General features: G+C 46.8%; 1 protein-coding gene across 1 annotated transcript in view; it reads left to right on the top strand.

The window, feature by feature from the left end:
• The first annotated feature begins 13,324 nt into the window (after positions 1-13,324).
• Positions 13,325-27,629, top strand: part of CTSD (cathepsin D) — a 34,545-nt gene continuing 20,240 nt past the window's right edge. Inside the window, exons 1-2 of the mRNA XM_090032468.1 lie at positions 13,325-13,473; positions 17,452-17,608. Of these exons, the coding sequence (XP_089888594.1) occupies positions 13,412-13,473; positions 17,452-17,608 (219 nt within the window). The 5' untranslated portion in view covers positions 13,325-13,411. The remainder of the gene's footprint in view (positions 13,474-17,451; positions 17,609-27,629) is intronic.

Genomic DNA, 27,629 nt, shown 5'->3' with positions numbered 1-27,629 from the left:
TTTCACTGGGAGAAGTTAGGTACTGAAACATTTTTAGGGAAATAGGCCCTGATCATAAGTTCAAGATGGATTTGCTTCCTCCTTCTAATTCTGAAGGCTCCCTCAGCATGACCAAGAAAGTGGTGGGTATTTAATCTATTGTCCTTTGCTCATTGCTGTAGTAGCTGGATGCTCCATTGATAGTGGTGGTACCAAGATCTATTGCAAACCCAAATATTTAAGACATTGCTATTTAAATTAGAAGAGCTGCACATCTCTAGGCATTGCCTATGAAGAGCTCTTCTAACCAGTAACTCACCACAGCTCCTCTGGGATTATATTTGCTTTGTGCCCACACCTCTTTCAGGAAGAACTCTTTCAAAAGGCAGTTCAGATCAACCAGGAGACCAAATTCAGGGGTGAGTCAAGTCTGAGTGGAGGGAGTTGACAATAATATAATGTAGCCCTTTCAACCTCCTCAGCATGCATTTTATTGCAATACAACTGCCACTGACATTCACTCAGGGAGCTACACCCGCTTTTGATTTTTCATCCAAACCCCACCCTTGTATTTTGCTTGGGGCTGGCAGAGAGAAATGTAGCAAAGAAAGCAACAGCTGTGCAAGAATAGGAATAGGTGCAAGTTCAGGTACAAAACTCCTTCCAGCCCCTTATTTTCTTATAGACACTGGCAAAAGGGAGTCAGCAGCTCTAAAAAATCTTAATATCTGTGAGTCTGAGATGTAGGATCCTTACTCACCCCGCTTACCTTACATACCACCCAGTAGCGTAACTAAGGTGAGGGGGACTGGAATACCAGCTGTAGGTGCTACTAAGTGGGGGTACTAGATTTAATACGCATTAACTTAAGCACATTAATGCACACTGGGCACATCTACACATTCATTAATGCTCCTTGGATACTGCGCATTTAGTTTAGTACTTGTTTAATAAAGTACTATTTAAATGCAGAGTACCTAGAGTTCCTGCACAGTAGCACGGGGGCAGGGTTATTTACCGATGCTTACTGCGTGTTAGCCTAAGTAACACTGCACAGGAGGCTATTAGCATGGTTTGTGCTGTGACATGCTACTGTGCAGTACTATTAAGCTAATGCCCAGCCGGCATTTCATGTAGACAGGCCCACTGAATAGCAAACAAAGGATTTGACCCATGGAGTATTATATTTTGTGCTTTAGCCCTTAGTGAGTTACAGTTATAAATAGTATTGTCCATACATATGTTTTTACAGTACCTGATGCTGCAGTAACCAGATCACATGATAGAATGGGAAATAGTGAATCATGCATAATAGCTGTGTGACCTTAAGTAAAGCTAATACTTGGAATTGCATGCTTTAATCCTGTTTAAAAAATCCCTCTCTTGTGTTAACTGCATTAAGCCCTGTAAGGTATTTGGGGACAGAGGTTGCACAAAGGGCTCTGTACTAATCATTGCTTCATGCAGACTCCAAGATCAGCAGACTCTCCACTATGTTGTGGCCCTTATGATTCAGATCATTTTCATGTGAGTACATTAGCATTGGTGTAGGCTGGGAAAGTGGGTTCCAGAAAGCACAATCTGTGGCATTCATTGCTAGCTGGCAGATGATGGGCTCTGGAATTTCTTCACAGGGCCTCTAGTACCCTTGTTAAGCTTGCTCCATTGGTGCTAAGTACCTGAACTCTCTGTATTGTGGGAACCAAAAGAGGAATTGGCTTTGTATGAGTTTCCCCAAAACACGCTTGTTCCTTTTCCCAGGCACTGGGTTATGCACAGGACTTTTCTACACAGAGGCAAAAGGGAGAATCCTACCTACATCAATTGCCTCTGCAGAGCATGAGTAGATCCACCACTTAGCCAGCACTCTTGTGTTGCCCCCCAAGGCTAGGGACAAACATTACACATAAACCAGTTTAAGTGAACAGAAACTGGTTTAAACCTGTAACAGAATAGATGTTCAGTTCACATACACCAGTTTGACATAAACCTAGTTGAATGTAGTATCAGACTTAACCGATTTGGGTCAAACTTTTTATGCAATGTCTGTCCCAGAACCTTTGCTGGTTTAAGTTAAGCCAGACTCCCCCAGCATCCCCACATGCTCTCTGGGCTGCGTGGGGCTCTCTGCTCCACAGCAGAGCTGGCCCCACCCCTCTGCTCCTTGGCTGGAGCTCAGCAGAAACTGCAAGGGTCTGCCTGGCTTCCCCCTGCTCTCCCCTGCCCTCCCCATCCCCTCTGCCTTACACAGACACCTCTCAGCATTAGCTAGAAGACCATATGCTGGCTACAGTCCCTGCTGTGGCAGAATTAACAGGTAGCTGATAATGTCCCTCTGTTGTTTTCTTAATGGGGTGATAAACACTGAGTTAGGGCTGATAAATACTGTTATCAGTTCCCTGCTGGGCTGGCCAGAGGGTGGGAATGGGGAACCCCACCCTAATCAGAGTGTACTGCCCCATGCCCCTCTCAGCTCAGCACTATAAAAAGGGACGGCTGCTCTAGGCCCCTCTGGCTTCTAGCCTGAGCCACTGCAGGCATATGCTTGCATTTCTGGGATGTCTGTACAGTTACAAACTGGTTTAGCCTAGCCCGTTTAGATTAACCTGCAAAGGTTGAATCAATTCAGGCTCAGGCTTTTTGAATGTCTGTCCTTAGCCCAAGAGATGACCTCAGAACAATGAAAGGTTTGATGAGCCTGAACCATCAAAATCACTTGAGAGAATAAGCTTAAATAAATGTTAATAGCATTTTAATATTGAAATACCATATATAAATGATAAGACAGTATAAATAAAACATATCCAAACAAATAAATAAAAGAATTATCAGTCATTGAAATAAAAAAATATTAATCTTAAATTTACTAAGTCCTAAAGTCTCAAATGCCCCTAAAAAGTTGCAAGCCTCTTAGGGAAAAAAGACTACTTAGGGTTAGCGACTAAGTTTAAAAAAAGTACTTATCTGCAGATGAGCCATTGAGCAAGAACCAGAAGCAAGTCCCAGCTCAGTTTCTACTTGAAGCCTACTCCCCCCTCCCTTGAATATGTGGTCACAGACCAGTAAGCAAAATGCTCGTCGGAGAACTCTCAAGACTAGAGAGCAAGATTCTGAGGTGAACCTGCATTTTTATACTCAATTACCTGGCCCAACTTCAAAACCTTTTAAATAAAGCTTGAAAATATAGACATGTGCTTAATAGGTTATTCAGTCATTAATATCAATATAAACTCTTTTCTAATATGCTTATCAAGCCTATCTTGCTTGCTGTCCAGCAGAAATGCTTACTCTTAATCATCTGCCCTAAAGCAGATCTAGCTGATGTAAAACCACTAAATGACTTTAAGTGACCACAAGCTGTTTTCTTTTCACTTGCATTTCTCTTGCCTTCTGCCTGACTTCAAATTAACACAGCTAACTACCTCTCCTGCCCTCTGAATTCTTCTCACCTATGACATTTGCTTGTCTGCTCATTTCCTTTGGCTCTTTTCTTACCCAAACTCTGATCAATCAGGCACAAGAGAACGCTATACAGTAATGCAGTTTGGGGACCAACCTTTGTGGCAAGTGTGATACAAATTAACCAGGCACCCTCTCAAAGGCCATTCTAATCCTCTTCCAAAGCCTGATCTGATGCTCTATTTGCTGCCCTCGCTGTCACTGTGCTGCCTGCCCCCTCTCCAGTCAGCCATGTGCCCCACACACAGAGGCTGCCCAAGCCACATGTAGCACCTATGCCACAGGTTGGCAATCTTGTCCTAGCAGGTATAATGTATCACCATTAAGCAGCTTAGGGACTACTACAGTCTACAGGATGGAGGCATCATACAGAAAGGAGGCATCATATTCCTGCCCCATCTACCAGCAGAAAGTGTATTCTGCATGTATTGTTTCCAGCTCCCCCTACAACATAATGAAACTATGAAACTATAAGACTTGCTTAGGGCCATGAACAAGAACAGGCAAACAGGATTTACCCCATACTTTATTGTCCTTTGTCTAGAAATCACCTCCTGAATATCAGGAGCAACTAGGCATACAGTCCCATCCTCCCCACGTATTTCTACAATAACAACTGAAAGCTTGCACAACAACAAGTTTTTCATGTGCTTGCCTGATGACAAACTGTGCCACAGAAATCGCTTGGCAATCTAAAAGCTTGCCCACAAGCCAGATCTGGATCATTGCACTTCTGGATCTTATCTTGCTTCCAAAAGTCTCCGACTACTCCTAGGAACATAAAGTGGGCACTTGGCAGTTTACTTTTCCTTTCTGAAATAAGTAGCTTTTTTTGCACTCTGAGGTGGTGGTTTTGAGTTCCACTCCTACTACTTGATTCAGGTTGCTGTATAGAGTTATATTGTCCACCTTCATCTCCCTCTTTTACCTTTCCTCCTCAACCCATCCCTCTCTCCCCACCATTTTGGGGGATCCTCCGCCCAAAATAGCCTATTGTATCCTGCTACCCATTTTTTTGGATACGAGAGGAAGAAAATGTAACTCTCTTGTCTTAATTCTCCTGTGCTGCTGTTGATTCATCTTGTCATTTGATTGCCTCTGTTGTTACTTAATTTGCTTCTCAGTGTTTCTTTAACAGCACAACAAACCCTCTATAAAAAACAAAACAAAACAGGATTGTAAGCCAATATCTTCATACCTGGGAGCTCAAATCCATAATAACTAAGAATTGTGACAGAGTAGCAATGGGCCTGAAAAGCTGTTTTCTGTAAGCATAGGAGCTGTTGTACCAGATTGGATGTATGGCTCATCTGGTATCCTCTTTCCAATAGTCGCCACCACTAGATGCTTCAGAGGAAAAGGCATAAACCCTGTACCAAACAGTTATACATTAACTTGCCCACCAAGCTGTTTTCTCCAAAATCCCCTCATTGAGGGGCTTGGGTTTTATTTCTACTCCAACCATCTGGTTCTTTGGAGAAAGGGTTAGAATTGATTTTTTGGTAAGTCACTCATGCATGTGGCCTTTCTCTGCTTTGGCCCTTGGGCAGGATGAAGGAATGCTGCTTGTAACTCAGCTCAAGGGAAGCCTTTAGGAGTATCTTTTAAATGGTGAAGAAGATCCTGAACAAAGGTGACTCCATCTGTACTTCAGGAGAGTGTAATTTTTTTTGGACGGATACAGAGATGCCACTGGCTTATGTCTGATTCAATCCTATCCACTGTTTTAGACCACAGGAACACTTATACTATGCTGGGGCTGACAGAGAAGCTGGCCGGAGTGAATTTTGTCTAAATTAGCGACTTTGGGGATTTCACAGGCTGACTGGAAAAAAAAGAGATACAATTTGAAGGAAAATAGAAGTGATAATATTGTGATTAGTGGAACAACCATGATCAGCCTCTGGTGCCATCTGGGACCCTTGCTCTTGTTCAGGACTCTTCTGAACCTCAGGTGCTGCCTGGAAGTCCCAGCCCACCTGTAGCCATCACTGAAGCGGAAGATGGCACAGGGATGTAGCTAATCATTTTGGAACGGGTGACTACTACTGCTCCATGGGAGAAGGAGCTCTGACTTAGCCACTGAGCACCATTCCTAATGAGAGAGAGAGGGAGACCAGCAGTATCAGGGAGTGGAGCTGGCATTTGTCCCAACACTGCTCCAGCTTCTTGGAAATGTTCACACTTGGCTATACTTGCTGGGATCCTATGATCCCTGCTGACTTCCTGCCCCTGGGGCAGGGGGCTAGTCTCAATGATCCTCCGAGGTCCCTTCCAGCTCTGATGTCTATGAAAATACCTACAATTTACTCAGGCTGAGGCAGTGCCAGTGACAGGCACTACATATTTATGTAGATCACTAGCACCCAAAGCAGAAGAGGTAGGAAGCAGAAGCTGGAACAAAGGCAAATAAGTCTGTTCATTGAGGTGGTTGGAGGGAGCCTCCAGGCCCCTGTGACCATATCCCTGCCATGGCACACACAGTTCTGCCCTTATTGTTGCAAACTCTGGGACACGGTGCATATGTTAAATGTACCTAAAATTAGAGGGGTACCGATACATCGGTCTGATATCAGATCAGCACCAATATAAAAAAATTGATTGCATTGGAAATTGGCCTGATGTGGCTGATAATTTGGCCGATAAATGCCCGTGCACGTATGTGCAACGGCGGTGCAGCATGCAGGCAGAGAGGAGCACAACCCGGCAGCTTGGAGAGCTGCATGCAGCTGTTAAGTCTGTTGTGGCAGAAGGGAAGTGGGGAGGGAAGGGCGTGGGGGAGTAGATCAATGCCCCTGCGGTGAGGGAGGGAGTGGGGCAGGCGCTGGTCAGCTGAAGTGGGACAGGGCACAAAACAGAGCCACAGCTCATCTGGGGGGCGAAGCTCCCACCGCTACACACATCCTGGGAGGGCACCGGGATGGGGCAGGATATGTGTGTCCCCAGATCTGTGCAGGGCAGGGCGGGGTACCCAGTAGCACTGGGCTCTTCCTGGCAAGAAGCTGGGCTAGACTGTGCTTGGGGCAGGCATCGGTCATGTTGGGAAGGGGACTATGGGAGGGGGCTGCAGTTACCCCAAATTTCACTGTGGTGCACAGTGCCTCTGCCTGCCCTAGCCCTCCTCCCCCCACATGCCTAGGAAGAGCCCTGCGTAGCCTAGGTCCCAGCCTACAGCTGCAGCCCACCCTACCCCATGCAGATCTGGGGGGCACACCCCCACCCCGTGCCCTCCCGTGGTGTGTACAGCAATGGGAGCCATTCCCTCACTCCACGCCCCCTGGATGTGCCACAGCTCCATCCTGCACCCCACCCCACCCTGCCCCAGCTGGGCAGAGCCTGCCCCAGCCCCACTTCCACCCTCACCATAGGGGGTGTTGATATCCCCCTCCCCCCACCCCTTCTCTCCCTCCTCCTTTCCACCACAACAGACTTACCAGCTGCATGCGGCTGTATTGGAAATCAGATCGGTATTGATCGATATGCCTCCTTACAATCAGCTATAGGTATTGTCTTCCAAAATTTCTATCGGTACACCCCTACTTAAAATATGAGTATCTGCCCGTTCAAGCAAGCTAATATGTGCTGAGTGCACTCATATCATATCATAGCAAAGTTAGTTCTCACTGGAAAAGGCATATCTCCAGGTTATCTTGAGTAACACATGTTGAGCAAATGTTGCTCTGCTCCACAGAGATAATACCATCAGTTCCAGTCCCGCTGATTGTGGGTTCCAGCCCCAGGACTGCACAGGAGTCTCAACGTGGCTCTGGTGCAGTCCTGGGCTGAGACCAAAAACCAGCTGGCTGTCAGTCCCAGTTGTGGCACTGCACTGGGGTCTCCAATTGGCTCTGGTCCACAGCACTGGCATGAGATGAGATCGTAGCAAGCAGTCAGGCAACTGCACAGAACATGTTCTAACTTTAACATGTGCTAAGTGCCAAATTCAACAAGGCTGAGGAAACTGATAGGGAGACCTGAGAGCTCACAGAAACCTCAGCGTGCCAGGTCCCAAGCACTGCCCTCTACCCGTGCAGGTGAGTTGAGGGAGAGTAAACAGTGCAGGGGACAGGTGGAGAAGCCCATTGGATATGACCAATGGGCCGTAACCTGGCTGTACCCAATAGTTAAAATGGATGCAGGAAGAGAAGGTGTGACTGAGAAAGAAGGGCCCACATATTACACCTATCTGCACTTGTGGGACATGAGTGGAAACCTTCTGCATACTGTATGCTGGGAGATGCCCAAAGAGCAGGTATGGTTTAGGGGGTCTTGAACCAGAAACTGAGATGATTTGCTACCCAGGCTCTCTGGCAACTCTAATGGCCCCCAAGAATATTTGGCAATTAAGCCAAAGAGCATGCCCAGGCTACTGCTCAAGGAGGGAGGGATAGGATGTCATACTAGCCTGAGACATCCCAGCCTGTTAGCAAGTGTTGCTCCTTTGGGGAAAGGAAGTGATTTTTGCTGACTCTGTTACAGCAGAGAAGGAAACAGGCACAAACAGAGCATTAGGGTCTGGAAGAGTTATATACTGACCACTTTGCTGACTCATTGGTAGAGCTGGCCCATGACTACATGTTCAATGGAGGTGGGAGTAGGCTTCAAGTGGAAACTGAGCTGGGACTTGCTTCCAGTTCCTTGGTTTTGCTGACTCACAGGTTAGCTGGCACCTTTCCACACACTCTGGGGACACAGAGGAAGTAGGATTTGGCACACTACCGGCTTTTGGGTTTTGCTGACTCGCTCAACAGATTGGTACTTTACTACATGCTCATGGGATACCAAGAAAGAAGGAACCCACGTGCCCCCAGCCAGGGGGAAGGGATACTAAGGGCCCTCAAGGTTGGGGGAAGAAGCCTGAGGCCCTGATACATTGACTTTTAGGAGCAGCCAGACCTAGGGTTTCATGGGGGACATGTTTTAGCAGTAAGTAACACTCTCTGAGCAAGCCGGAGCACAGGAAGGCGGCTGTTCTTATTCTACAAACTTGCCAATGTATGTTGGTGACTTGGAAAACTACTCACTGACCAACAACAAAGTAACTGGCTGCAACTCCTACTGCTGGCAGGGGAAGGGGTTTAAACTTCAGACAAGTTACAGTTAAAGCCCAAACTCTCCAGGAACAACTAGTGTTTTCTTGGGTGTCTACACAAGATGCCTACAACTGATTCCATTTCCAAGAAAATGTTGAGTTTTGGGCTTTTGAAAATCTGTCCCTGGTGAAGGAGTCTGAAGCAGGGAGCCCCAAAATACTATGTGTTCTGGAAAAATCTTGGTCTTGGCACCTAACTTTTAACCAGAGTTAAAAGACGCAACCCCAGTTAATGCATGCCACTCAGCTGTTCTCTCGCCCTCTTGTCAATTTATCTTCCAAAACCGGTCAGTCATTACATCCTGGCAGCAGGTAACAAGTATGTTGATTAATATATTCTACTGAATATATTTCCTTATGAGTAGAAAAATCTAGGTATTTGAAAACCCTAATGTGAAAACGGCCCTTTCCAAACGCAGAGATGTTGTGCATTGAGCTATAGAAATGTGGTACTCATAAACCTTGGGCTAGGTACAGACAGTCAAAAGGCCTGAGGCTGAATCGATCCAGTCTTTGCAGGTTGGTCAAAGCTGCACAGATTAAACTGAATGAAGTAAAGGGAGAATGGGGGAGCAGAAATGCAGTTTAAAAGAACTAGATATAATTCAATGAGACCAGAATACACCGGCAGGTATTGTCAATACATTTTGGGGAATAGCAAGGAAATGCAGAAATTACTGCTGTGCATCATAAACCTGTATAATAATAGCACTAAGGCTTTCCAAAGGGCCTTGAGATTTTGGGTGCCTAACTGATAACCCCTTAAAAAGCCATGACTTTCCATGGATATAGTCTCAGTTCTCTTGGAAAGTAAGAGCCTATTAAGGGCATCCCAAACAGGGCACCAAAATTCATTTTCTAAAAATCTCAGACCTTGAGTTGTATAATTATCTCCTAGAGAGCTACCAGTTCCCACCTCATTTTACCTGACTCTAGTCTAGGAGACATGTGCCTTATCCATCAATCATTAGATGTCAAGGTGATCCCAGGTGAGACATGACATAAAAGTTAACATTAGAAGGGTGTGGAGAGATTATTGTGAGGGAGAGTAGACCAGGAAGGATTCCTGGAAGAAATAGGTCTGGTGTAAGAGAAAGGGTGCCTGGTGGACACTTGGAAGCACCAAGGGAGGGAGCACAAAATGGAGATATGAGCCTGAGAGAGAGAGAAAGGGGCTGCAGGAAAGAAGATTAGGAGGGGCAAAGGGAGCAGGAAGAAATGAGAAGGAGTAGAGGTGAGGTTGTGTAGGGTCTTCCAGCAGGGGGCATTTGAATCCAACACAGATCATTTGTGGGAATATGGTATCTACAACACCAAGTCCAACTGATTACTACAACTGGAACTTGGCAACCTGAGTAGAAAAATAGAAACTCAATGGGTTTAAGTGTGGAGAAGCCCCAGCTGTATCTATGCAGCGGATAAACAAAGGGTTGCAAGTCTGGTGCCATTAACAACTACTGAATCTTCTGAGAAGCTGGGCCCCTCATTCTTCCCTACCTTCCTCACTGGTACTGCTCAAAACAGCATTTCCTGCCACTCTGTTATTACTAGGGGTCTCCAACCTTTTCTAGCAACGGGGCATTCTGGCCAAGCTCAGGTCTGAGTTGGGCCAATGCTAGGACCAAGCTGCCACCACCCCCGCTTCTTCCCACAGCCACTTCTCCCTGCAGCCGGGCTGTGGCATGGTGCAGGAAAGCTCCCAGCCACCCAGAAGCCTCTGCCACCGAACACCTCCAAAGCCCCAGCTCTGTGGGCTGGGTCCAGTCGCTCTGCAGGCAAGATCCATGTTTTCATGATCAGAGGTCAGGGAAACAGACCTCACGACGAGAGGCTGAGAGCCCTGGGGCTCTTTTGCCTGGAAAAGCGCAGGCTCGGGGGTGATCAGATGGCCACCTATAAGTTTATCAGGGGTGACCACCAAGATCTGGGGGAACGTTTGTTCACCAGAGTGCCCCAAGGGATGTCGAGGTCGAACAGTCATAAACTCCTGCGAAACCGTTTCGGGCTGGACATTGGGAAGAATTTCTTTACTGCCCGAGCCCCCAAGGTCTGGAATAGCCTGCCATCGGAGATGGTTCAAGCACCTACATGGAACACCTTCAGGAGCAAATTGGATGCTTATCTTGCTGGGATCCTATGACCCCAGCTGACTTCCTGCCCTTTGGGCAGGGGGCTGGACTCGATGATCTTCTGAGGTCCCTTCCAGCCCTAATGTCTATGAAATCTATGAAATCCAGTCTATGGGTAATATGTTGCTGGCCTATGAATTATTATCATTTTTCACATTCACTCAAAAGAAGATCTCAAATTCCAGGGATGCATTTCATTAAGAAAATCCCTGTCTTCTATTATCTCTTGGCAACATGGAACATATAGGAGCCAGATTCACTATTTCACAGAAGCCTGAAGCACCCAGAGTGTTTTGTTAAATCTGGCCCACCGATTCCAGTCAGATAAAAAATGCACTCAAAACTACATTGCTTATAGTCAGCTTTGCCAGCTCCCATGTTTCTTATCGTGAGTCATGAGATATCTAGTGTTTTGTCCCTGGTCCGGATGCTGGAATTAAGAATGTCAAGGTTTGGCTTGGTTTAGTTTGGTCTGGTTTGGTTTGAATGTTTCTAAAGCTCATGGTTGAAAAGAGAGTCTTGAAATGAGAACCAGTTGTTTTTTTAAAGGCTCAAAACCCAGGAGAAAAAAGGAAGGAGGCCAACATTTATAATTCCTCCAGAGTTTTAAATCAGCCTTGTGATTTTGGGAGGTTGATTCCTGAGTTCTGGCCCAAGAGATTAACTGTTCTGCCCACATCTTAGTGTGCTTTCTGAACAGTGCCCCACAGCATAAGCAAGTAGCAGACGAGGGCAGAGAGATAGCACTTTGCTTTTCCACTGAGTCTGGAGCTACTGTGTGCAGCGTAAGGACACTTAGCAAGCTGTGCAGAGTAAGGCCATCCTGGTCACGCCTCCCTTCCTCCAGCTCCACTCTGTATGCTGGCAGAGATGATGGAGTGGGGTAGGGGTCTTCACGAGAACTCTGCCACACTGGCAGTTCCCTCCCTGCATTGGGATGTTTTTCTGGGACTTTAAATAGCCTTGGAGGCTAGGTCCTGGGAGAAGAGTCAGTGACCTAAATCCACACTGCAGGAGGAGCCCGCCAGTTATCTTCCATGAATGTAGTGTTTTCCGTCTGGATGGATCACAAAGATTTTGCACACGATTCACCCAGGATTTGTGTTTCTATCTTTAGGCTAGACAGGAGCTGCCACAATGTTTGGAAGGGGCACATTTTTTGCCCAAGAGCCATTTGCTTCTAAAGAAGTGCCACAGGATCCATAACCTTCATTGAGACTGGGCAGCAGTAATCTTTTAGCCTCTGAAAAATCCAAAGGACCTGTTTCCCCCATCTTGGAAGGATATCTCCTCCCATACAGGATTCAGACTTTGGGGACCAGGAGCCAAGGTACCACAAACCTGCCAAGGACTCCTACATTGTGATTTACTGAGAGTCCACAAGCTCTTGCTCCTGCACATTAGAGAACTGGCAGGTTGAGAATAGTTACCTCCTCATCTCTGGCTGCTGGACTGCATGAAAAGGCAGGTGCCATTATGTTAAATACTTCCCTGACTCCAGGTGAGCAGTAGCTGCCAAGGCCACAGGGAAGTTTGGAAGCCTGCACTTGAGAGGGAGAGGTACTTAGCTGTGTTAGTCAGGGGGGAGGCCTAGCACCTGTTGAAGGGAGCTTGCCTACAAAAGCTCATGCATCTCTGATTCAGTTAGCCCTGTGGTTTTCACCCTTCTTTTTAGACTTATGGTGCCCTTCTGAAAATGCCAGCTCTTAGTTTCCACTTGCTTTTTGACTTGAGAAAGATACGAGAGCTGTTCATCCGTGGTGAAGAACTCAGACCCCCAACAGATCAGAATGGTTTTGTAACGCTATGCATTCCTCTTGACAATCTCTGGTTTTATTTTGCTCACCTAACCGTGTGGGGCATGCCATGGAAAGGCTCCCCAGGCACCCTGGCTGTATTAATCTGTGAGGTACACCTCTACACTTCATGAAAAGGGAAGAAGGAGGCACGGGACAGGTTTGCTCCCCCACTGCGTAATTGTATTGCTAAATAGCAGCTCCCATCCCTATGCCTTGGAGTGAATGCAGTGTTGCTGAGGTGCATGATGACTGCATTTGTACAATAATTTCAACCCTTATATCATGTACTACCAATAATAGTAAAAGTTTTCAAATTGTACAATGATTTTTGAGGCAGCTCATTGACATAGCGTATGCAAAAACCTGAGTCACCCTCAGGGAGCCTTAACCAGCTTTTGGGTTTGCTGTCAGTGCTTTCTTATGACTCCTTGCCTCAAAATAAAGAAATGCTTCAACTTTGATTCGTTTCTCACTCACTCACCGGCAAGTTACAGCGAGCCATATCAAGTCAATAAGAAGAAGGCTTATTTGCGCACTTACTTGCATCGTTGCTTGTATATTTTTTCAGTGTATGATATTGTATTTGCTGAAAAACTAATTTTGCACTTCCAATATGATGATTTCATATTTAAGCTCTGGCAACGCTGAGTGCGGGTCATGGGAAGAGCTCTGAATTTCTGCTTGCCTGGCAGGGCAGGGAAGAAGAAAGGCGGTTTCTCACCTTAGCCAGAGGAAAGCAAAGGAAACCAGAGCCGGGTCTCATGATTGCACAAGGGCTGACTCATGCTGACAGGTTGCTGCTGCAGCGACAGGGTTAATTCGTCCCTCCCCGCCCCTTGCTGGTCATGTGACCCTCAGTTGGCAATTTTAGGCTGTCAGCTGACTACCCCTGCTGTTGCTGCTGCTCGGTCATTCCTGCAAGAGCAGGCAGCTCTGCTGCAGCACCTGCCCCCATGGCGCTCCGCAGCCTGGCCCTGCTCCTGCCCCTGGCGCTGGCCTGCTCAGCGCTCATCAGGTGAGGGGGGGGGTTCAGCCTCGCAAGGTTCAGGGGTCGGCAATGCAAGCCAGGTGGGCATGGGCCTTGTGGGTTGGAGAGCCTCTCTGCATCTTGTGGGGAAGGGCCTTAAGACTGGGGGTGAGGAGCCAGCTGCAGGGTTTGGCTTCTGCAGGGAGGCAGGGTGCAGCAAGAGCCCCCAAAGGAGAGGCTTGCGGGGGAAAGCCAGCAAAGAGCCAAATGCTGCTCCTGGGAGGCATTACTTTCATTTCCTGGGAGAAACAGTTTTATCCCAGGATGAAATGTGGTTGTTCAGGTGTTAGACAGAGCCTTGGCTGGGATGGTTTAGTTGGGGATGGCCCTGCTTTGAGCAGGGGTTTGGACTAGATGTGACCTCCTGAGGTCTTTTCTAGCCCTAACTTTCTCTGATCTGCCGTCCTAAATGGCTTCCTGGGGTGGGATGCACGAAATGGCTTGCCCTGGGATTTAGCAGGGTGTGCCTGAACTATAGTCCTGGGATTGCATTGTGTCCAGGGCCAAAAAAGCAGCTGTGCCTTTAGCTGCCTGCTGAACCCTGATTGACAGGTACGCACAGGTCCTCCCAGGACTGCCCTGTTCTGGGGCAGACAAGCAGACGGGCAGTCCCAGGACAGATACTGTATGTGTTTTATAGTCTGTGCATGCCACTCTTGTAGGTTTCCATAAGGGTGTGGTTTGATCCATAAAGCTTTCACCTGGTCTTCTATTGTAGCACCTGCAAGTGTCTCCCTGCCCTTAAACTTTTAAGGTGCCATTAAATACTTGGTGCCAGCCAGGATACAGTGCATATGTTTCCCTAGTTGCCAGTGTGTAAAAGAGCTCTGCTGTGGGCTAGGCACGCTTGCCTCGCTGAAGTCGATGAGTTGTGGGTAGATGCTGCTGGGTGGAATTTGGCCTTTGTGAAACAAAGAGCTATGGCTCAGCCTGGCTTCTTGGTGCTGAGCGTTTACAGCCCCCCCGGCCTTGTGGGTGCTCATCTGTTCTGAAAATCGGGCCTTAGCTACGTAAGAGCTAACACTGCTTCATGAGAGAGGTGTTGAGGCTTTATGTGACCAGTGTGGAGTTTTCCTGTCTTGCAGAAATAAAATGGTAGAAAGCTAGCAAATATCTAACTAAATGAACCCCTTCCAGAAAATATACGCCTACCTGGAAAGTTTGTAGCAGTTAATCTTGGGGGGGGGGATTTGTTGCAAGAGAAAGTTGTTCACTGTGGAAGCAGGCCCGCCATTTGTCATACAATGGCTTTCTAGTGGCTGTGTCAGCTCAGTTGCTGAGATGAGTGTCCTGTTGATTTTGTTGTTTGGCACTAGCCAGAACAACTATGCAAGATGCAAAGTTGGGTCTGTGAGGCTCAGAGCAGAATGGCAGCTTATCACCCTCCTCTACATGGATGAAAATAAGGGCTATGACCTTTAATTAGTCATGAATTAGGTTGTCAGGCTTTGCTGTATGATCTGTGGCATACCAAACTGGGCCTGCGTCACATTAAACTGCATTGTGGTTTTCTCATAGTTTTAAGACTTTAACATCTCCATAAGAGTAGGGTTTTCTTCTGTTTTTTTTGTACTCCTTTTTGGAAATGAGTAAGTGCACCCAAAATTTTTCACTTCTGGTATGTTGTAAATGAAGAATAACAGTGGTATTTCTGTAGAAGAGTGGTGGTTTTCCCCCCACAACAGAGGAGCTCAGAATTACATAAAGTCTCTGCTTTGTATCTCATCATCACTGAACTCTGAGTAGTTCTCAACAACTCTTTTGCTATAGTTAAACCCTTGTGGCAGGCAGCAGAACTGTTTCCTGATGCAGTTTACAGAAATGTGGCCAAGTGTCAGGTGTGGACAGAGTTTGATCTACGGATGCTTCCTAGAAAACAAAATTGGAAGTCATTCAGTCCATCCTGTTGATCTGTGTTTAAGATCGACCACACCTAGACCAATCCTGAGGGAGGGCTGTTTTTAACCGTATTAAAAAAAAAACTTCCAGGGGTACAGATTCCACAAGCTTCCCATGTTATCCCATTGCTTAACTGTCTTCACAGTTGGAAAGCTTTTTGATAACTGGTCAAGATCTCACTTGTTGCAACAGAGGCTTGTTACTACCACGTCTCCCATCTCCACTGGAAACAGAACAATGTGTAACCCTTATCTTTCTATAACCTTGCACATATCTGAAGACTATAATCGTCTCCCCTGGGTTTTATCTTTTCTAAACTAAGCAAGCTTGCTACTCTGAACATGGGGCCCACCAGCAAAAGCTTTCTAGATCTCTGATCACTTCATTGGCAGAGTCCTTCCAAACAACATAGTAAAAATCAGTGGTTTTTTATGAGTGGGGTTGGTTTAGAGTGACAGGCTGGCTACCATATCTTCACAAGCAGCCAAGCCTCTTGAGGAGTTGTCCTATACCAAAACCAGCAGGTACAGACAAAAGCATGAGCAGTACAGGAATTCTGAGCCTTAAAAGTGTTGTGAGCCTAGTGGTCACAGTGAGAGACCCTCTGGCAAAGAAGCGCTGCACTTAAACCAGCCGGCATGTGGTTGTCAGTGGGCCCGTCTACACGAGATGCTTTACTGCACAGCAGACTAATTTGCTGCACAGTAAAGCATCACTGTCTACACATGCACAGCAATTAAGGTGCAGCAGGCTAATTTACTGCGCTATCATATACAAGAGGTATTTAGCAACACTGTAAATAACTGTGTTTAACCACATGCATAGATGGTGATGTCACAATTAGTTTACTCCAGCTCATATCAAGCTGCAGTATATTCAGTCACGTTAATTGCACATGTAGACATGCCCACTCCGTGGTGTTGTATAACTGTGATCAGGTGACTGGCTCGGGGTCCAAAGAAGTTAGCTGTGAGCTTTGTTCCTTGATTCATAAGGAATTCCTGTTTCTGAGCCAAACGGTGCCATGTGCTGTTCTTTCCACCTTCCAAACTGCTGATTTTGAAAGCCCTTCCAAAGGGGAACTCTCCTTTTTGTACAGTGACCAGCACAAATCCTTTTTTGGATGCTGTTCATTATAAGGCAAGTTGGCCTCCTAGTGCAGGGCCTGAATACTGCAGTCAACAAAAAGATGCCCATTGACTTGGTGGACTTCAGATTAGAGTCTGGTGCATGCTGACTACAACTACCAACTTCCACAATCTTTTTTTGGACAAAGCTAAAGTTGATTTTTGGCTGTGGTTGTAGTCTGTGGAAGGCCTTAAAGCTTTTCCAACAGGGAGGGAGGAATCGAGGAGGAAACAGTAGCAGAAACCAAACTTGCTACCACTGTATTCTTCTGGCACTAGTATTGCACTGTCTACTCCTTAAAACAAACAAACAAACAAAAAACTCACCTGAGTCATGGAAACTGTGGCTAGCATCAACAAATTGGAAGTGGTTAAACATGGAAACATTGGAAACAGCTGTCTGTGAATTAGGCTGCCTGGGAAGTGGTGAGCTTGATTTCTCAGGCATAGACCCTGGGCGGCGGGGAGGGTGAAGGCAGCATGGCTTAGTAACTAGGGGACACATTCCTAGGACTCCAGGGATTCTCTTCCCATCTCTGCTATGTGACTCTGCAAGTCAGACTTACGTGGCGATAATACTAGTTGTCATCTCCCCAATGTTTTTTAAGATTGTCCCAGCTGGGACAAACTGTAAAGGCAGGGTCTGAAGTAAATCCGAGTCCTCTTCCTTGTCCAGACCTTAATGGCATCACAGAGCTTGGCATACCTTAATATCGCTTATTAGGACCTGGGTTCTCTTCTGGTGTCAACAGGCATAGCTGTTTGCTGTGCTTCTTCTTTCACAGGAAATCACAAGGCCCCACATTCCTACAGAATCTGTTCTGCCTTTTTGCATACACAGTCCCACAAGATGGATCCAGGTGGTGACAAGTGCTGCAGCATGGCAATAGCAGGGTTACTTGCTCTAATGCTGTTGGGTTTTTTTCCTCTTTCCAAACAGAATCCCGCTAACCAAGTTCCCCTCAATGCGGCGTGTCCTTAATGAAGTGGGAAGTGAAATACCAGATTTGAATGCTGTGAATGAATTCCTAAAGTATAAGCTGGATGTCCCAGGTATAGGGGAACCCACTCCAGAGATCTTGAAGAACTACATGGATGTAAGTACAGCAGGTGAATTTCCTTGCTTGCTGCCCTTAAGTACCATGGTTAATGGGAGACTCCCTTATGACACTTGGCACCTTGCTGTCACCCATGCCTCTTCACCATGCGGAAGGGCAAAGGAAAAGCAGTGGTTTGTATACAAGAGTAGCTGACTTATGCTATTAGAAAGGCTTTCTTGAGTATCTAACTCTTTTTGCCATGAATATTAATAGTCATGCTTGGACTTTGTTCTGTTTGACCTCTCTAGCACATGAGCATTAGTCGTCTTCACACGTATAACACACTTTTCCAGTGCTATGCTTCCCGTAGAATTTGTTCCCCATTTTTCCTGTCCTCCGTCCCCACCAGATAGGCGTGGGGCCTCCATCTGCAATATCCCAGTATCCACAGTGATTCCCTGGCAGATTAGCAATACTGAGTACTTTATACCTGCTTGGATCACAAAACCAAACGGGCATTTGAGATGGGGCAGCAGGTGAAAGAAAAGTGGAGGGAGGGCTGCTAAAGTTTTTATTTTTGTCTTTTGGCAATGTGGAAGGTGGCTATTATCCTCCTCCAAAGATGTCTTGCCTCATCAGAAATATGTCGTGAATGTGGGCCCATGTTATGTATGTCACTGAAACAACCTCCTCTAAACCAAGTCTGAGAAGGAAAGGCTCCAAGTTCACATCCAGTATTTTACTACTGACTACTTTGACTTTTTACCAAAACCCTTCTCTTGCTTTTTATTCTCCATATGCAAAGGGACACAATACCCAAGTCACAGAAGTATTTCAAAGCATAGCTAGTTGGAGTCAGACTCATCTTCCATTGAAGTAACATTCCAGTTGTCTTGCATGTGGTGTTTTGGATGGAGCAGGCCTTTGGAAGCTGAGAGGTGTGTTGGAAGCTGTACAACAGTTTCCAAATATGTAGGTGTGGTACAGATTCCCAGGGAATGGGGAGACATGGTATAACAAGCCAGTCCCTCTTTCTTTAACTGCTGTTGAACACTTTTAATTTAAGGGGGGTGGGGGGGGGAAAACAAACCTGCCACACCTAAGCAAGTTTCCAAGCAGTCTTCCTAGCTTCAGTGACCTATTTTTCTTCCCCCTCACTACTAATTAACCAACCTATATAACTAGTAAATAATGCCTTTTAATCAGTCACTCTGTCCTAGCCCCATTTATTGTGATCTGCTGCCTGTGATCTAAGGACAGAATCAATGTAGCTTGCTCCAAAAATGCTGAACATGAAAACAACCTATTATTATTGCCTTCTGGCAAAGGCCTTGGGTCAAAACTGACTCTGGTTTGTTGACCTTGGGCAAACTCTTCTGCACTGCCTCTGCTTCCCCACGTGTAACATGGGAATAATAAAGCTGACCTCCTTCGCAAAATACTTTTGGGATCTCTGGCTAAGAAGTGCCATGTGAGAGCTAATTGTTTATGTTCCTGCCCTGCTCCAGCTAAGCACTTAAGCAAGTGCGTAACTTGAAGCTCTTGGCTAACCCCATTAAACATTGATGTTTAATGGCTTTGCTGGAGCAGGGCCTGAACCCATATGTGGGAGATGCTGGGTGCTTGTATGTATGTCTGGCCTCGGTTGTAGGCACTAAGCACTTGACAGTCTGGTCCTATGCTCTTTGGAGATTCTGGCCTTAATTTACCTGGTGATTGTGCCATCCAGAAGCCAACAGGCAGAAAGATCTTTAAGATCAGTTTTTACTTATTAGAAGTACACATGATGGAGGACCAGGAAGAAAGGGAATCCAGAAAAAGAATGTAAAGGTTTGACCTTGCAAGAATGATGTAAATGGAGCTAAATGTGTCTCCAGAGCATGGGCTTCCTCCACAGAAGTGCATTAGCTGGGATTGCTTTGGACCTGCAGTAAACCCATGATGTTTCATTTAAAAGAAAACAAGTAAATATTGTAAGCTGAGGCAGCTGCCCACTTTCAGTCCCTCTAAGTAGGTTGTATAACTCCAATTCTGGAGCCGGGTTCAACCGTACCCTTAGCTATGGAGGTATAATTTGTCAGCAGCTAGGAAGCTTTAATGGATCAGGTCTGTTGGAGCCAGAAATCTTGTGGGGCCCACAAAAGAGCCTACTTGTGATGTCATTACTGTTGTATAATGAATTGGCTGGAGTGAGGTTGGTGCTAATATAGGGTCAACGGAAAGTAGGGCTGGAAGGGACCTCCCAAGATCATCTAGTCCAGTCCCCTGCTCAGGGCAGGATCTTCCCTGACTAACCCATCCCAGCTAAGTGTCTGTCCAACCTGCTCTTTAAACTTCTGGGGATGGAGATTTCACAGCTTCTCTAGGAAGCCTGTTCTGATGGTTGAATACTTTCATAGCCAGGAAATGTCTCCTAATCTCCAACCTAAATTTCCTCTGCTGTAATTCGGGGCCTTGCTCCTAGTTGTGTCCCATAGGGCCACAGAGAAGCCCATGTCCTTCCTCTCTCTAAAATCCCTCTTCAGATATTTGAAGGCCATTACCAAATCCCTCCCCTCCCCCCCCCAAATCTCCTCTCTTCCAGACTAGACTAAATTGCCCTAGTTCTTTCAGCCTTTCTTCAGAAGTCATGGTTCCCAGGCTTCTAATCCTATTTTTGGTTACTCCCAGCTGGACTCTTTCCAATCTGTCCCCATCTATCTTGAAATGAAAGTCCCAGAACTGGGCATGATACTTGAGGTAAGGCCTTGCCAGTGCTGTATGTGGATATCCTTCATGCACTCAAGCAGCAGTAGGTATTTCTAGACATGTGACAAGATGAAATGATAGAAAATGAATTACAAAATGGTGGTGCAAGCCCAGAGCAACAGTGATTGGGGAACAGCATTTGCAAGGGTGTACCACTGTCAGCTGGGATTTAGGCATGTGTCTTTCCAAGAGTTGGGTGTTTTTGTTTTGTTCTTTGTGATGGTGGAGGGGAGATGGAGATGCATGGTGAATACCTGCATGGGAGGAACTGCCTTTTCTCCAGCACTGACTTATCCTTAACCTTGTAAATAAGCCTTCTAGTAGACTTTTGCTCAGGGTCTATATGGCATTTTATTTCCTAAAATCGGAGCCTACCCTGAGAGAGCTGTGTGCAGGGGTTTTGTTCACCTTCAGGAAAGAAGTGCTTTCACTGCAGGAAGAACCACGGTTCAAGCAGGCTTGTTCTCCTACCTGGTAGCTTTTGCTGATGTACTCTAGCAAATTACCTGCTTCTTCTCCTTGGATAACCATACTGGGTCCCAAACATTAAGGTGCTGCAGTGGAACTTCAGGTTCCTGTTCTCACCCCACCCTCGGGGAGCTGTCCCTGCCTACCTTGTGGTCCATATTGCCCCATGCCTTTCCAGTTGCCACTCCCCACTTCCTGATCACTGCTTCATGCCTTCTTGCCCCTGTCTCTGCAGCAGGCTGCCTACTTTGTATTATCTCTAACTCTTGTCGTAAAAGTTAAATGCTTGACTCTGTCCTTAGACCCGTAAATAAGTGGCTTCCACCCCTTCCCTGAGATGCTGAGCAGCAGCGGGTCCTGTTGGCCTCCTAGACTGGGCCACCAAAGTTGACAAAGTTGTCAAGCTTCTTAAGCTTCAGAACTGAAGGAATTGGCCTTGCAGATACCCATGCATGTTGTGTCCTGTGTTGCTCTCCTGGGAAAGGCAATATTCTTCCCCCGCATTTCCCCTATCCTTTGGGCTCTTGTCAGCCAGCCAATTTCTACCTCTCTCTCAGGGAGGCACTTCTCTGTTCACAGTAATCCCTTGGGAGCAGCAAGGAGGGAATGTGCATGTTTAACCAGCCATGTCGAAATGGTGAGCTGCAGATTGCACAACAGCGCGGCTCCAATTCCAAAATACTTCTGTTAGACCGGCTTGCTTGTCAGGAGCAGACGCCAAGTCTTTTTTCAGGTGCTGCTTTTCTGCCTGCCGACACTGCCACTAAAACCAGTTTCCAATCTTCTTCATTTTTTCACTTTTTTTCCAAGTCCTGAGAAATGTGGGAGAATTCCCCACTCCTGACTGTGACAGAGACAGAGGAAAGGATGAGACCCCTCAGCACCAGGATGGGCAGTGGTGCAAGTGGGAAGCCAGCACCTTCACATACTGAACAGAACCTATGTTGCTCTGGTCCTATAGGCTCAAGTGTCAAGTAGGAGAAGTCCCCATCTCTCAGGACCATTTTGTCCTGTACTGTGAATGAGGTCAGACCATCTTTCTTCCACCTCCCTCAACTGTGGGGAGGGGGTTGTTCATTCCAGGCAGTGTCCCTCTTCTTTCCCCACTTATCTGCCTTGTGCCTGAAGTAAAAACCAGAAAGGTTTCCATCTTCCTTCCCCTTCTAGTAAAATGTGTTCTAGTTGCTGCTGATTACTACCTCCTTGCCCTCATCGCTCTGCTCCTTTTTTTTAAAATAGGCTGATCATCCTGCCCAGATATTTCTAGGAGATTAGCGATGTTCCCCTTTCCCAGAAACTGTCTTGCAGGTAGCACATGGTGGTGCCTATTGCCCTGCAGGTCTGTGCTGCTTTGCATTCATTCCTCTTGGAGATGGCACATGCTGTGTTGGGGTAGAGTTTGGGGCGGGGGGTTGGTTTTTTTTTTTGTTTTTATCTAGGTTTTGACTCTGTCTTCTGGGAAACAAGGTGGGGGACTTGTGTGTCATGCTGCCAGGGTGGGATGGTAGAGTCCTAAGACCCCCACCCAAAGAGCCAAGGGCTGGTGGATGGGATGGGGCAGGGTGCTTCAAACGCGTCACAAGAAGTAGCTGTCTTCATTTTGGGGCCTACATGTGCAAACCTCTAGGAAACAATCTGTGTGGTGTTGTAAGAATATTGTGACATGGTTTCTATTGTGTCAACCCTAGTCACGCTTCTTCTCTTGCCCTACTCTTGGGACACCCTCCTGATTTTTCAGGAAGCAATCTGTCTTCATTCAAATCTCTTCAGGTTCCCCTTTTGAAGCTTACTAGTAATATACAGTGGCACTTCTAGATATAGTTTCCAGTGTGACTACATGGAAAATCCCTCTTCCTTTGTGCCTCCTAGGTAGTGCGTTGTTCTCTCTGACTTCAGCTGTCTACGGGGTATAGGTGGTAGCAGTGTTGGTCTAAGGAAGTATGCAGACAAGGTTCTTTGGGTGAATCTGATGTCTTTTATTAAACCAACTTAAATAGCTGTGGGTGGGGGGGGAACATTTTTATTAAGCTTTCAGGTTTTAAAACCTTTCACCAGGCTGAGGAAGCCTCTGCAGTTGGTGTGTACTATTCATTCTATCCAGGAAGAGCAAAGAAGCCTTAGCTGTCTCCTTAATTCTTGCTGCAAGGGCTTGCTATGAGGTCAACTTGTGGATTTCCCCCTAATACAAACTTCCCTAGGAGGAAGAGGGAAAGGGCTAGGAGACCTGACACCCATCTAACTCCCAATCTTGGAGGAGGATATTTTACTAAAGTATTGCCACATACCTGGAAAAAGCCCATTTTTAAAGAGCAAGGAGGGGGTGGAGTGGTTATTGCAGCCAGACTAATGTGAAGAAACCTTAAGTCTCTATTCCAAGACACTGTTACTAGATGAACTAGGCCTGTGATCAACTTGGGTCTGGCTCTGGTTGGGTAACTGGGATCAGAAACTGTATTTTCAGTCTAACCAAGCAAGGTACTTCACCATGTGCTTGATATTTTATTGTGAGATCAATTGTCGTGTTAAAACTGAGAACTGCTATCAGATCCAAGTACCTTACTGGATTTGCTGTAAACTCCTTTAAGGCTCACTGTTGAATAACACTTTTGAAAATGCAGCTCTGTTCTCAAAGCTGAAGTGGTCAGGTCAGGGACTGGGGTTGAAGGGTCTGGGTTGTTTTGTGTTTTTCCCATCCTGTTTTCTGGACAGATAAGTGTTTTGTGCAGTGCTCTATTTGGCAGCATACATAAGAGGGAGTTTCAAGCAATGGATTATTTAAAGGCCTTGTCACTGGTTGAACTCAGTGGCCTCTTTAATATTTTTGGGTTCCAGTAAAGTGGTTTCAAAGAATATTTTGGTGTGGGTGCATCTCATTCCAAACTCTCTGCCTATGTACCCTAGAAAATTATTGCTGCTCATACCGTTACCACAACATGTTTCTGCGAACACAGATATTAATGTACAGCAATACCATTACTCGTCATTAAATGTTCAGTTGGAGTTTCCACCACCTTCATTAAAACGTAGGCATGTACCCTTTGGAAAAGCTCTGCATATACCCCAGTTCAGCACCTCTGTCCTAAAGCAATGGCTGTCAAACTCATCTGGCCCTCTGGTCTGTGGACCAGATCAGAGCCAACACCCTGCAGACAATCCACAGGGCCAGGTCCTGCTCATGTTGCCTTCCAGTCTGTGGGCTGGACCTGGTATGACAGGCAGCACAGAGGGTCAGCCCAGTCTGAGGTGAGCCCTTGGGCTGGATCAGCTACATGGCTTGTACTCCATATGGCGCCCTGCTCACATGCTCTGCGCCCTGGCTCCAGTTCCAGCAGGACACTGCATGGAGCATGTATCCTGTGCCATCTCCCTATGCAGCATGCATGGCTAGTCCAGCCCCAACATGCTGTATGCTAGACCAGCTGAGCCTGGGGCTTCCTACACATGCAGCCCTGGTCCAGTACAGGGTACATGCTGCACACAGCACAGGGGGTCCAGGGTGTAAGCTGCATGTGGTGTCCCAGACCTAATCCCCTGTGCTGCCTGCAGCACATGCAGGGTCGGGTCCAGTGCGTGCTCCAAGCGTAGTATGCAGGGCTCAGGCTAGATGCTTTGACACTATTAGTTTAGAAGGTCCTTAAATGTAAAGGAAACAGGAGAGACTCTCTGGAAAGACCAGTGCCTTGGCCAGGCACTGGTGACTAGGCAGAAGTGAAAATCTCAGGGTACAGTTGAGCAGTTTAATGAGTGAAGTTGCAGTCACTGTTCCAGGCAGGCTGGCCTCCCTAGGTCAGCATTTTACTGGCAAACCATTGCAGAGCTGGACAAGAGAGAATGCTATCAAATAAGCTTTTTACATGCATGAAACCTTCTCATCCAAGGCAGTGAAAGGAAGCATGTGTGCGCGTCTCGCATTGGTTTTTGGCTAAACTGGGCAGGGCTCAACTCCTAGTCTGCAAGGTGGATCCAGCCCATGGTGCTGATGTTATCCAGCCCATGGGTTTCCCATGGGTCCAGAAATTTTGGCAGTGGGGGAGAGGTGGCAGCACAGAGACCCAGTCCTCACACACAGGCTGGATTGAGCTCAATGGACTAGCCCTGCATCACTCATCTGGCCCACATGGCACTCAAACTTTTGGCCCTTGGGCTTAAACCACCATCCATACTGATGCCTCTAAAGGGTATGGACATGCACTTTTAGTCTTTAAAGCAGTTTTTAAAAGCTTCAAACCCAACCACAAGTCACTACCTACCCTATGGGAGCCCCAAAGAGTGGATGCAAGCATTCCTCCTACACACCTGCACACACAGCTGGCTGTTTGCTCCCACCATCTTGTATCAGCTTCAGTGCCTGAAGGGTGATGCTTTTCCCTGGAATGCTAAGGCACTGACCATGGGCCACCTTGGAGCCCCAGCAGTTGTGAACCATCTAAGAAGAGTTTACTTGTTGTGTGTCTGTACCTGAAGCAGCAGTCTTGCTATGATCATGTGCAAGCAAGCTGAGGATAATACAACTGAAATATAACAGCTGCTTGCCCTCTTTGAAACTGCTCCATGTCTATGCCTACTATATAAATTTTTTTCAACCAAGGTGCCATGGTGCTGAGTACTTTCATCTTTTCTGCATACCTTGAGAACTTTTCTAGAGTACTGTGCAGTGTTAGCACTGTTAAGTGTGCAAACATGAATCACAAGATAAAACCAGATATTTCAAATAGGAACTCAGTGTTAAAAACATTCTAACCTGTTGTCTTTCTGGGCTGTTTTGCAACAGAAAAATTGGGGGGGGGAAGAAGTGTGTACACTTCTTCTTTTCTAAGAGTTGCCATCTTCCAGGGGCGCTTGAGTCTCGGGGATTCCTCAGGTATAAAAAGACTGGTCTAGATCCTTCTTCAGTTTGGATCTGGTGCCATCTAGGTTTCATTAAAAAATCCATCGAAGACTTACTGCTCTTGTCAAATTAAATCACTTTGCAATTAGCAATGAATTGAGTTGGCTTAATAAATACAGCTTGAATGAGCTGAGACACAGCTGCTGCTGCTGCTGCTGCTGTTCTCTCTTAACTGTCCAATATCCCTGGAAGATCTCCATTTGCTGAGCTGATGGTAGTTGTCAGTAAAGGAAATTTACTCCAGCAGGGGTAAGACCTGTACAGAATTAGACTCTAGAAAATGGGGTGTGAACCTTCAGGATGCAATCCTGAAATGTGCCCTAGGCTAACCCCTTCTTCCCTGCACATAATGGGTTAACTTTTTTTTTGAGCTCCAGCAATTTATCATAGAACAATGGTGACTAATGTTGCTTTGCCCCGTATACTTAATTGTAATAGATTATTAATTGTTTAATGAGCAGAACTCCTGTTTAAAAACACACTGCTAATTCTTTAGTAGCCGGGCCTCTGTGCAGATGGCTCTGACTTATAGATCAGGCAAAATTGACCTCCTCTTATTGGCCCTTCTTCCTAAAACCATAGTCCTGCAAGCAGATCCCAGTTCTTGCTAGAGTCGGCAGAGCAGGCCTGGAATGTAATGATTATAGAAGGGTGGGCGACGTGACCAGGTGACAGCTGACTGGGGTCCCTTGCACCATGGAGTCATTCCCAGGAGGAGCTGAGGATCTCAAATCCCACTAGATCCGGCAGGTGCAAGACGGGGGGTGGGGCTCTAACATAAACAGGGATTATGTTACAACAGGTCTCTTACTTCACTCTGGTCACAGGGGATGGGGCATGTGTGAAACCAAGCTGAGTTGAAGAGGAAGGGTTGGTGGAAACTACCAATCGGACCTGACCAGAGGCTGCCTGACTGAAACGGAGACAAGTCCTCTTTGTGCTTATAGCTTTAAGTAGGGTTCTGGATTTTCTGTGCACTTCTGGAGCTGCAGGGGTCCTGGATGGGCCCCAGCTTGTCACTTCCCTCCCCAGCAGTACTTTTGATTTGCTTTTCCATGTGTGAGGAATTTACATCTAGCACCAGGCACTCTCTGGATTTGGAGGCCAGGGAGACTGCAGAATGGGTGGCAATGTTCATTTCTAAAGTTTCCCAGCAAACCTGCTGTGTGCCCTGCCTAAGAGCTCTGGCAGCCTTTGGCTTTCTTCTGCAGTTACTCAAATATAGGAAACCTGTGCGGCTGCATCCTGGCTGAGTATGGAAGCATCTGATCGGGTGTATTTCCTCCCTAAAGCTCAATTGTTTGGCCATCCAATATATTGGGTGACCCAAGAAGGCAGCTGGCAGATGCATCCTTGGTCCAGCCCTTTCCATAAGACTGACACATTCTCCTATGCATCCACAGATGCATCTTGAGCAGGTCCAAGGAGGTGATCCTCCCCCTCTATGCAGCACTGGTCAGGCCGCAGCTGGAGTACTGTGTCCGGTTCTGGGCGCCGCACTTCAAGAGGGATGTCGACAGTATGGAGAGGGTCCAGAGGAGGGCCACTCGCATGATCAGGGGGCAGCAGGGCAGGCCCTATGAGGAGAGGCTACGGGACCTGAACCTGTTCAGCCTCCACAAGAGAAGGCTGAGGGGGGATCTTGTGGCCTGTTATAAACTAGTCAGGGGGAACCAACAGGCATTGGGGGAGTCACTGTTCCCCCAAGCACTGCCAGGAGTGACCAGGAATAACGGTCACAAGCTGGCAGAGGGTAGGTTTAAGTTAGATATCAGGAGACGCTACTTCACAGTCAGGGTGGCTAGGATCTGGAACCAGCTTCCAAGAGAAGTGGTGCAGGCTCCTTCCCTGGGGGTGTTTAAGAGGAGGCGAGATGAACACCTTGCTGGGGTTGTTTGACCCCAGTACTCTTTCCTGCCATGGCAGGGGGTCAGACTAGATGATCTGCTCAGGTCCCTTCCGACCCTAGAAACT

Source organism: Crocodylus siamensis, chromosome 2 (genome assembly GCF_052110815.1).
Source record: "Crocodylus siamensis isolate JL-2025a chromosome 2, ASM5211081v1, whole genome shotgun sequence".
NCBI lineage: Eukaryota > Metazoa > Chordata > Crocodylia > Crocodylidae > Crocodylus > Crocodylus siamensis.
The sequence above is the reverse complement of the archived record's forward strand: the minus strand, read 5'-3'. Positions and strand labels throughout refer to the sequence as shown.